The sequence below is a fragment of the Nicotiana tabacum genome, chromosome 15 (assembly GCF_000715075.1).
Source record: "Nicotiana tabacum cultivar K326 chromosome 15, ASM71507v2, whole genome shotgun sequence".
NCBI classification, from domain to species: domain Eukaryota; kingdom Viridiplantae; phylum Streptophyta; class Magnoliopsida; order Solanales; family Solanaceae; genus Nicotiana; species Nicotiana tabacum.
This window is the reverse complement of record NC_134094.1, coordinates 134,675,555-134,687,937: the sequence shown is the minus strand read 5'-3', so window position 1 is coordinate 134,687,937 and position 12,383 is coordinate 134,675,555. Positions and strand designations below refer to the sequence as shown.

Genomic DNA, 12,383 nt, shown 5'->3' with positions numbered 1-12,383 from the left:
AAGTATCCTAATTCCTTACTAATTTCAAAGTAGTATCTTCTCAGACTCTTCTCAAAGATATTCAAAAATGCTAAATGGAATCAACAATACAGTAAAAGATCACTTTTTATTCAGATTAATGTCATAACTAAAGCCAAGTCTTTGGACCATATGAGAAATAATAGTGAAGAACATGTGAGAGCAAACCCCAAAGAGAAAAAAAAAATCAGATTTTTATTCAGTTTAATCACATTTCTCTCTTTTCACCCTTTATATATAATTGAATTCTATGTTGCTCGGACTCTTCAAATATACTAACGGATGCGTGTCGGATCCTCCAAAAGTGGTGCATTTTTTGGGGATCCGATACGGATGCGACAACATATTTGGAGAGTCCGCACAACATAGACTGATTTTTTTTTTTTTTGTGTGTGTGTGTTTTGGAGGGGTAGATTCTACTGTCTTCTCAGATACTTTTTTGTTGCAAGTTTCTGAAATTCAGACTGTCATGTTTTGCATAAAAATCAACAAACATACTAAAGAATGCTAAATGGAATCAATAATATAGTAAAGCAAATCACATTTTTATTCAGTTTAATCTTATAACCAAATCCAAGTCTTTGAACCATATGAAAAAATGATCACATTTTTATTCAGTTATAATCACAATTCTCTCTTTTCAACCTTTTTATGACTCTACGAGTGTGTGTGTGTGTGTGTTTTGGAGGGGTAGATTCATAATAATGTCTTGTCAGATTCTTTTTTATAGCTATGGAAACACATATATATTCGAATGAAATTGAGAGAATACATTGTAGGGATCCATAGCGAAAGAAGAAGAGAAACTGGATTTAGAGAGAGAGCCTGTGTATATTTTACCTGTGTAGTTGAATTGCGCAGTCGACAGTGTTGTGGTAGGAGTAGGACACATATATAATATCTCTCGGGTTAAGGGCAACCTAGTACACGAGGCATCTACATTTATGTAAGGTACGAGTAAAAGGCCGCACTCCAATTTAAATAGCCTAAGCATCAGTGATTGCTTCCACGGTTTGAAATCGTGACCGATAGGTCACACGAAGACAACTTTACCATTGCTTTCGGGTTTTCGCTCTAAAAATAAAAATAAAAAAGCAAAATATATACGGAGATATCTAAAGTTATCACTATTTTTCAGTTAGACACATTAACTAGGCTTTGTTCTGATTGAGCATCTATAGTAGATTCAAAGTGTATCAATTAAACACATTCCGCACTACTTAAAAATACCCAAGCTCGTGTCTATTAGTGTGAAAGATTAACCTAAGAAAGAAGTATGAAAAAGTGTCCAGGAGAAGTGTGAAAATGACATGTTCCAAGTGTAATCAATGATTTAATTTGCTAACTATTACACAAATGTATGTAGGAGGCGTAACCAAAGGCGCAAATACCAAATATGGGGCGAGAAACCAAAAAGAATGTGTATTATCATTAATAGCCATGCCATATTGAATATATAATCAAAATTGTTATGTAATAATTAATTCTAAAATTACACTTAGATGAAATACTTCAATCAAACACAAAATAGCAAAACTTCATTATCTCACATTGTATCTTGAAATTATTTTCTTTATTCTAAAATTCCAAACAACAGCTAAAAGCAGTAAAGATATTAGCCTTTTCATTTATATTTAAACAACTAAAATTAACACTAGTATTATTTTTTTTATAATAGATGTATATTTTGTAATATATTTTGTACTCAATATTTGTGTGAATTATAAAAAAACCAATAGGAACTAAAACATCAAAAACAGAAATTTAAATATCCAAAAAATATATTTGGTTTGATATTTAATTTTTTAAGCGCAATGTTTAACATGTTTTAAAAGAAATAAAGTTTAGTTATATTTGACAAAATTATATTTTGAATTATTGAATGAACTGCCAAAGTTTAATTTCAAACGCGAAAATATGAAATTTAAACAACCAAATTTAAACTTCAGCCCTTTTGAAACTTGGGACAAAATGACTAAAGTTTAAACACTCCACAAATTTATGCCATGCTTTAAATATCTGTCCTAAAAGTGGCTACTTTGTCAATCGCCCCTAATCAACTGTCTACTAATTAGAGACAGCCGACGATCATTGTTTAGCACAGCAATATGCCTAAGCTTTTCCCCGTTCGTCGTCCTTTAAAACTAGTTTCTGCTACTTCTTTAAAATCCTTCAATTCAACTCCATTTCTACACAAAGAAGAACAAATCACTACTACTACTATTACAACCAATGAAAATCTCACAAATTCCTCATCCCAAAACCTCGAAGAACAACTTCGTAAACTCCGAATTTTACTCCAACAACATCGTACTGAAACTGCAAAGCAATTCTTGGGTACCCTTATTCAAAAGAACTCAGTTTCACAACTCTATACTCTTTTTTCACCTTCCCCTACAAAATCCATTTTTTCTAACTTGTTATTATCACTTTATTCAGAGTCAAAACTTATCAATGAAGCTAAAGAACTTTACTTTATGATAAGGAATGATAAAAAGTTTCCATCTTTATCAGCTTTTAATGTGTTTCTTGAATCTTTGAATAGTTTGAGAAATTACAAAGTGACCCTTGAAGTATTTGATGATGTAGTGAGTTGGGGTATAAGAGTTGATAGGTTTAGTTATGGTAAAGCTATACAATCAGCTGTGAAAATTGGGGATTTAGGTAAAGCTTTGGAGTTGTTGAATTGTATGAGAAAGGATAAGTTGAGTTTAAATGAGTTTGTGTATAATGTAGTGATGGGTGGGTTGTGTAAAGAGAGGAGAGTTGGGGAAGCGCGGAAACTGTTTGATGAAATGCTTGAGAGAAAAGTGGCGCCGAGTAAGGTGACTTATAATATTCTAATGGATGGGTATTGTAAAACGGGGAAGTTGGAAGAGGCTTTTAAGTTGAGAGAAAAGATGAAGAGTGATAATGTGGAGCCGAATATTGTGACGTTTAATACATTGCTTAGTGGACTTTGTAAGTTGGGGAAGATGGAGGAGGCTAATTGTGTTGTGGAGGAAATGAAGGGTTATGGGTTTGTACCTGATGGGTTTACTTATAGTATACTTTTCGATGGGCATTCACGACGTGATGATGTTAGTTCTTCGTTGGCATTGTATGATGAAGCGGTTAAAAAAGGAGTGCAGATGAATGAGTACACGACTAGCGTTTTGTTGAATGGCTTGTGCAAGAAAGGGAAGACGGATAAGGCTGCAGAGATCTTGAAAAAGTTGATGGAAAATGGGCTTACTCCTACTGAGGTGTTGTTTAATACCATTTTAAGTGGCTATTGCAAAGAAGGCTGTATGGAGAAGGCTTATTCAACTATTGACGAAATGGAAATTTCCGGGGTAAAGCCAAGCTGCGTCACATTTAATACTCTGATCACGAAATTTTGTGAATTGGGTATGATGGAAGAGGCAAAAGAATGGTTAAGGAAAATGCTTGAGAAGCCAGTTCCCCCTAACGTGCAAACATATAACATCTTAATTGATGGATTCGGGCGCAAGCGGGAATTCACGAGGTGTTTTGAGATTCTTGAGGAGATGGAAGATAACGGATTGAAGCCTAATGTAATTACATATGGTTCACTAATCAATTCTTTGTGCAAGGATGGTAGGCTTCTTGAAGCTGATGTAGTCCTAAATGATATGATCAGTAGAGGGGTTAAACCAAATGCACATATCTATAATATGCTTATAGATGGACATTGTATGAGAGGAAAAATGAGTAATGCTTTTGAATGTTTCGAGAAGATGGTAGAAAGTGATATAGAAACAACACTGGTTACATACAATACTCTATTAAATGGGCTGTGCAAAAAGGGTATGATCAAAGAAGCCGAGGATTTGGTTGTGCATATTCTACTCAAGGGTTTAAATCCAGATGTTATCACGTACAATTCTTTAATGTCTGCGTATTCAGATGCAGGGGACACTGGAAAGTGTTTCCAAATGTATGAGAAAATGAAAACCTCTGGCATAAAACCTACTATGAACACAATTCATCCTCTAATTAGAGTGTGCAAAAAGGAAAAGAATGAACTGGTGCTAATCGACAAAATTGTTCAAGAAATGGCCGAGATGGATCTTTCTCCGGACCGAGTGGTATATAATGAGCTCATCCATTGCTATGCGCTGCATGGAGAGGTTCAGAAGGCACTTTCCATGCACGTAGAGATGGTGGAACGAGGAATTCCTTCTGACAAGAAGGCGTACAATAGCTTGGTTATGGTGCATTTGAAAGAGGGAAAATGTGAAGAAGCCAAGAATCTTGTCGATCAGATGAAGGCTAACAATATTGTTCCCAATGATGAAACTTATAATATTCTGATTGAAGGGCATTGCAAACTTAAAGATTTTCTTGGTGCATACATGTGCTACAGAGAGATGCTTGACAATGGTCTTCTCCCGGTAGCCAATATCTGTAATGAGCTAGTATCTGGCCTTAGAGAGGAAGGAAGATTGCAAGAGGCACAAATTATATGCTCAGAAATGAGTTCTAAAGGAATTGAAGAGTGCAATACAAATGAGGATCTTTCTGCTGTTGGGAGAGCGTAGGTCAAAGAGGACATTGTACTCCAGCTCTTCGGTTAAAAATGTCAGGCAGCAAATGAAAAGCTTGTAATATATTCAAGAATCTGTGTATTCTTGTTAATTTATTTCCTCATTGATACTCGTTAACATATGTATTCTAGATACTGGATGAGATGAATTTGACAGTTGTATAAGTTATTCCTGTCAAATTCAACCTTATCTTTGTCTTCTTTGAGATATCTCTATTTTTGGCTCCCATTCATTGTTTTCCGAAATTACTTTTGGATCTTGTGGAAATTAATTGAAGTTGTATACTAGATGTTTTACATAACAATAAGAGAGAATCTCTTATTGGAAGGTGAAAGTTAGTTTCAGAAGTTATACTAAATCAAAAGTTTATTTGGTATAGCAGGATGACTCAAAAACCAAGTGGCCAAATAAGGAGGTTAAAAATATTGTAGCGTGTATAAAGCCTACCAGTTGATGAGCTCGCGGATAAGGTTAAGCAGCTCACGCTCAATATGTTTGCTTGTTGTCATTTAAATTAAAATGAGAGTATTTTCATTGTCTGGTTCCACGATGTGTCCATGTATCAGGGAAATTTTCTTCTGATGTTGTGTTGACAGCAATAGTGGCCAAATAACTAGAAGCTGAAGAGATCTGTATTCAGGTAATATGCAAATTTTGCTATACCTTTTTTGCAAAATCATATATTTTGTTATATGGAGTCTTAATCAAGTTTATGCATTGAACAGACAATTGGCTCCATCCCCATTGATTCCCATAGAATAAAAAAAGGAATTTACCGAAGGCTATTGCAGTATTTCCTGAGCCATTGGTCTTTAGTTAACTGATTCTGCACATGCATGTACTCATTGACTATTTTTTGTCAATTTCGTAGTAGGTAATGGTTTTAAGAACTCAATGAGAATAGAGAAAGGCTGTCTGAACAAAATTCTTCAAGGTAAATAATGCATTTATGTTCTGAAAAAATTAATGATGTTTTCCACAACGTTAGATGGATTTTAATATATTGTGTTTTATCTTTTCATGTGTTATGTTATTAATGTTACTCATCTATATATAGCTGAAGGTATAAAACGGAGAACCTAAAGAGCCCATTTTTTCGACCATTACACTAATTTTAACAATGAATAGTTCCTTTTACCCATTTGTATTGCTTTCAATTCTCTTATAGAACCACTGTTATTTACTTACAACAACAACAACAACCCAGTGAAATCCCGCAAGTGGGGTTTGTGGAGGGTAGTGAGTACGCAGACCCCTTACCCCGAAGGAGTAGAGAGGTTGTTTCCGAAAGACCCTCGGCTCAAGAAGACGACCAGAGATAATAAATCAGTACCATCAACAAAAATCACAGTAATAATAACAGCAACATAAGGACCAGAAAATAGATGAAAAATAATACAATAACAAGTAAATAAGGCTAGGTAATATGAAAAACGGAAGAATAGTATGAACACAACATTAACCACTAGCAGTCTAACACAAAACCCTATTAGACAAGTCTCGCACCGGAACGATGTAGAAAAATGCTCAACTACCTCTTAACCCACAGACCTAATGCTCGACCTCCACACTTTTCTATCAAGGGCCATGTCCTCGGAAATCTGAAGACACGCCATATCCTGCCTGATCACCTCTTCCCAATACTTCTTTGGCCGCCCTCTACCTCTCCTCGTACCAGCCAAAGCCAATCGCTCACACCTCCTTACCGGGGCTTCTCCTCCGCATGTGCCCGAACCATCTGAGCCTCGCATCTCGCATCTTGTCATCCATAGGAGCTATGTCGACCTTCTCCCAAATATCTTCATAATTAATCTTATCCATCCTAGTGTGCCCGCACATTCACCTCAACATCCTCATCTCTGCAACTTTCATCTTCCGGATATGTGAGCTTTTAACTGGTCATCACTCTGCCCCATATAACATGGCTGGTCTAACCACCGCTCTATAAAACTTACCTTTGAGCATCAATGGCACTTTCTTATTATACAGGACTCCAGATGCTAACCTCCATTTCATCCACCCACCCCTGTACGGTGTGCGACATCTTCGTCGATCTCCCCATCCCCCTGGATAATCGACCCAAGGTACTTGAAGTCTGTGAATCATGCCTCACGTTTATGTCCCCTGCACTCGACTCAGCGCTGAACTTGCACTTCAGGTATTCTGACTTCGTCCTGCTCAACATGGGCAGTTCCACGGTGTAAATCGTGGTTCACGTGAACCCGTGGTCCTCCGACGATATCAAATATATTATGTACATAATTTGCGAAAAGTGACTTATTATTACTTGATGGCACCTATGGTCAAAAGAGGCAAAGTGGTTCACTGGTTTTAGCCCTTTATTTCTTGCTAACTTAATGGGATCAAATCCCTTCAAAATTACTGCATTAATTTCTTTTTCTTAAGCCTTTCTTTTCCTTTTTTTTTTTGACAGCAATACATCCTTTTGTATTATTTTTCCTGAAGTATCAATGGTTCACCCATGTTCTCGAAATCCTGGATCCGCCTCTGTTGCTCAACTTGAAACCCTTAGACTGAAGGGTCTGTCTCCAAACCTCCAGCCTCTCGTTAACGCCGCCTCGCGTCTCATCAATCAGAACTATGTCATCAGTGAATAACATACACTATGACACCTCCCATTGAATATGGTGTGTCAGTGTATCCATCACCAGGGCAAATAAGAACGGATTGAGCGCAGATCCTTGGTACAACTCCATAACTACCGGAAAATACTTAGAGTCGCCTCCCATAGTCTTAACCCGCATCTTAGCTCCATCATACATGTCCTTAATCGCCATGATGTAAGCGACCGGTGCACCTTTTGCCCACTGTTATTTACTTATAAAAGATTAAGTTAATATTTGACATGCTTAGGTTTTTCTATTCTTCCCTTTTCGTTGGACTTTAGTCTTTTGAAGTTGAATGAAGGGCTCATTATGTTGTTAATGTATTTCCAATACATTGTTTATATTTCTATTACGACTTTTCTAGTGCAGTTGTTAGATCAATTTGTTTACATGATTATGGGATGCTAGTGCAGAAGTTTTCTTATTCACAATTGCAGAATGGCTTGAGCTAAGTGCAACTCACAAGGTTTGACGACCCTCATTCCTTCTCTGTCTCAATTCCGCCACAGAACCTCCTATGCATGATGTGGAAATGCCAAAATTTATTTCACAATATAATTATAGGAATAACAAAAGTCAGTATTTTTGTTTGTTGTGTTTCGATATTGCAAAGACCTTATGTGCTGATCTTTGCAAAATGACTCCTCAGTATGCTGCTTTATAGTACCATTGGCGCTTTGCTCTAATCTTATTCTTCTTTCGATGGTTTAATTGGACTTTGCCAGTCTTTCCAATTATGATCGAAACAGTGTCCATTTTAAGACCTTTATCTTTATAACCAATTGTTAGTACTACCTTTTATATTTCCAAACCGCCCAGCTTGGTTTTTGGGTGGGAAATGTTATATATACTTAAACATGATTACATAAGGAAGAGGACTGGTTGTGTATTAATACCTCATGTAGCACTGGTTCTTAGGAGGTCAAAAGTTGATAAAATTCCTTCCTTTTACATTCATGAATTCAAGAAACTCATTAGCACGGTGACCGTGGTAAAAGAAATTGAAATGGCCAATTGAATTCTTATTTACTTATCTAAATTTTGTTTAACAATCAAACTTTTGTATCTCAATAATTCCGAACTAGTCATGAGAATGGTGACAATGGTAACAAATGGGATTTTGGAAGAAAGTATCATCATCTGTAACTTTTCACATATACTTCAGGAATGTGTGTGCTATAGGCAAGGAGTGCAAGGGTAAACCTTGTTAATGTTTTTTGACTCAATATTTGTATACTTTTTAAATATGTCGTCTGGACTTCTTTTGTGCTTAATAATACTGGATTTCAATTGTTTCATTCCATTCAACTTTGAATTCTTGAATTGCATTAGCAAACTACTCTTTGGCTTCTTTAGCTGATACTTTGAATGAGAAGAAGGGTATGCAAGCAGAATTTTGCAGGTGACTTTCTATTCCACCCAAAGTCTGTGGAACGAAGCTCTGTAAACGTTCTCGGGAGGTTCAGGCTCCCAAAATGGCGTGGTTGACCAAGTGAAATCTCCCGCGAGAAATGTTGTTCTTGCTTTGATTGTTCGAAATGAGATTATTTATTTAATTAGAGTCGCCACTTGGAATATTTGTTATGGTGTCCCAAGTCACCGATTTATTTTAAAATCTCAAATCGAGGAAATTGACTCTTATTTATGGTCTGAGAATATAGAAGACCAGGTAAGGAATTCTGTTAACCCGGGAGAAGGTGTTAGGCATTCCCGAATTTCGTAGTTTTAGCACGGTCGCTTCAATCATTACGTATTTAAGAACCTATGTGCGTCTTGTCTTTTACCGCTTTTAAATTATGGCGTTATGGATTTATCTTTGAAACGGATCACGTGTGGGTGAATCCATTTTATTTGGGGCGCTAAAATCATGTCACGCGTACGTGTACACGATTAATCACGCTTTATTATTCTTAAGGATTGTTTGGCCAAAGTCGTGTGAACGCGTACCTTGATTTATTTTGGGAATCATAATTATGTCACTCGAACGTGTACACAATTACGATAGTAAATTAAAAGCCTACCTAAGTATTCTACGAATGTTTCATGAGTTGATTATTTTTCTAAGATTTTAGATTATTGGGAAAGTCCAAGAATTATGGAATTATTGATGGAAAATGTAGTAAATTAGCTATGGAAAGGCGGGTTAGCTTATTCAATTATTTAAGGAAAAGGGCTAGAATTGTTATACTGGGTTGGATGAAGTTCAGTTTATTGAGGCCCAAATTTTTCTCTTTCATTATAGTCCTAAACTAAACTATCATATGTCAATCAATCCTAACTAATTGTCAAATCTTCACGACCCAAGACACATTTACAAACAAATCACATGGCCTAATTTATTAACTAATTAACCAAATATAAAGTCTAAAATTTAATCAGCAAAACAATCAAAATTAATGGCAAGTCAGGATATGAACCAATGAAATTTTTTCAACAAATACCACAAGCAAACACATAAACAGAGATTCATGAACAAACATAATGAAAAGATCGACAAAAAAAATATATAAATCGAAAGAGGCAAGAACGGACCTCAATCAGCCGCAACTTTCATTTAAAATGGGAGCTCTCAAATCCAAGTACAATGAAGAGATTCGACTTAATACTTCTGCTAGAGATCTGAACCAAGATCGGAGGCTTCTAAAGGCCACATCGCCGGAACCTCGAACCGGCGAACTCGAACATCACCTCACTTTAACGATGGTTTTGGATGATTTTGAAGCTGTTTTCAAGCTATTTCACAGTTGGTTTTGCTGCTCCTTTTTGGCTGGATTTTTCGAAAGAAAGAGGAAGAAAGAATGACACGAGTAGAAATTTCCTTAGCGTAGAAGAAGAAAAAAAATCATTCTCTCAATCCCCTCCTCTCCTTTTTTTTTTTTCCTGCTTCTCCTCACATTTTCTCTTCTATTTATAGAAAACATTTCGGAATTTTTTTAGATTTGTTTTAATAATTTGATTATTTTTTTAATTAAACAATTCCCACTTCCCATTTTTCTTCTGTTTTAAAAAAATAATAAATTCTCCACTTTTCTTTACTTTTATTTTAATTTACCACTTTTTTACTTTTATTATATTTAAATTTTCACTTATTTTACTTTTTTTTTTTTTAATTTCCACTTTCTTATACATTTTTTTAAAAATAATTTCACCTACATTTACTTTTATTTTTTAATTCCATACTTTTACTTTTCCTATTTTTTTATTTCCATTCGAAAATTTAAAAAAAATATTTAATTTTTTTTATTTTTTTAATTTATTTTATTTTTAAAATAAAGATAAAAATAAAAATAATATTAATAGTAATAATTGACCTTTTAAATTATTTTTTAATTTTTACCCTATATAAAAAAAAGTGTAACAAAGCTAAAAATATATATTAAATTTCTAAAACAATTTACATAATAGAAGGTGATAAAAATTCAAATATAGTAAAAAATTAGGTACTCACAACTACCCCTCTTTGCTTGGAAACATGAAGAGTTTTCAAGAAAAGACTAGGTGAGCCATGTGACTAATTGTTGACCAACCCGTTATTCAAAAGGAAAAGAAATAAAAGATAGGTTGCAACTGAGTCCTTGTTTTGGACAGCCTATATTCCTGGGTTATAGGGGAATCAGGTCGTGTGTGGTTCAAGGAGAATGGTGGAATGATGAGTTGAGGAGTCGAGTGAGGTTCCGTCGAGGCTCCGGTCCGCGGTCCTGCTATTATATCAAAATAAAAAAATAAAAATAAAAACTAAACAAGCCTATCAACTATGAGTTACAAGATTCATATCTATAAGTTTTCTGAAACTTGATGCTCGCTAGTCGTAGGTGCTAGTTCATTGTTCTATAGCCTCTTCTAATCAAAACGGGACTCCAATGCTCTTGACTTCGGTCATGTCTTGAGCATTCCATATCTTTTTGATTGTTTTTGCATTTTTAATTCACTTATTTTTTCTTTTCTTTTATTTTGAATTGAGACTTCTTCTTTTGGTCATCTCGAACCTTATGTCTCGAGGTAAAACCTACCCATACACCAAAACGAACAAACAAATAAAATATTTCTGCCCCAATTTGCACTAGAAAAATTTCGTAAGTTATTGTAAAAAAATTCTTCTTACCCTGAAAAAGTAGGGACACCTTACGTTCTTGAACCGATAAACTACTTCTTTATTGAAAGCAATAAAGAGTCAGGAATGGTGTACCCCGAAAAGATCATGCTATTTTTTTTTTGTATTCTTTTATTGTCAAAAAAATGACTCAATTAAGGATTGGTGTACCTTATGTTGGGAAAATATGGGCAGGGAATGGTATATCCTATATTGGCAATGATATCAGGGTGTGGTGTACTATGTATTTAAGATCAAATCAACTAGGGAGTGATGTACCCTATGTTGGAAAAAACACATCTAGGGATTGGTGTACCCTATACCGGTAAGATCAAATAGTGGTATACCCAGTATTCACATTAACTAAGGAGTGGAGACCCTATATTGGAAAAAAAGACTAGGGAGTGGAGACCCTATGTCTAAAATAACATCAACTATGGAGTGAAGACCTTATGTTGGAAAAGAATACTAGGGGGTGGAGACCCTATGGCTAAAATAACATCAACTAGGGAGTGGAGGCCCTATATTGGAAAAGAAGATTAGGGAGTAGAGACCCTATGTTGGAAAATAAAACTAGGGAGTGGAAACCGTATGTCTAAAATAAAATCAACTAGGGAGTGGAGAACCTATGTTGGAAAAGAGACTAGGGAGTAGAGATCACTATGTCTAAAATAACATCAACTAGGGAGTAGAGATCCTATGTTGGAAAGGAGACGAGGGAGTGGAGACTCTATGTCTAAAATAACATCAACTAGGGAGTGGAGACCCTATGTTGGAAAAGTGACTAGGGAGTGGAGACCCTATGTCTAAAATAAAATCAACTAGCGAGTGGAGATCCTATGTTGGAAAGGAGACTAGGGAGTAGAGACCTTATGTCTAAAATAAAATCAACTAGGGAGTGAAAATCCTATGTTGGAAAAGAGACTAGGGAGTGGAGACCCTATGCCTAAAATAGCATTAACTAGAGAGTGGAGACCCTATGTTGGAAAGGAGACTAGGGAGTGCAGACCCTATGTCTAAAATAAAATCAACTAGGGAGTGTAGACCCTATGTTGGAAAAGAGACTAGGGAGTAGAGACCCTATGTCTAATATAACAT

At 35.5% G+C, this 12,383-nt stretch overlaps 1 protein-coding gene across 1 annotated transcript; it reads left to right on the top strand.

Annotated features, from left to right (window-relative positions):
• The first annotated feature begins 2,065 nt into the window (after window positions 1-2,065).
• On the top strand, window positions 2,066-4,855 carry LOC107771662 (uncharacterized). The gene has a single exon (XM_016591084.2). It carries the CDS (start codon window positions 2,127-2,129, stop codon window positions 4,560-4,562), a length of 2,436 nt encoding a protein of 811 aa, XP_016446570.1. The 5' UTR covers window positions 2,066-2,126; the 3' UTR covers window positions 4,563-4,855.
• Window positions 4,856-12,383: the final 7,528 nt, after the last annotated feature.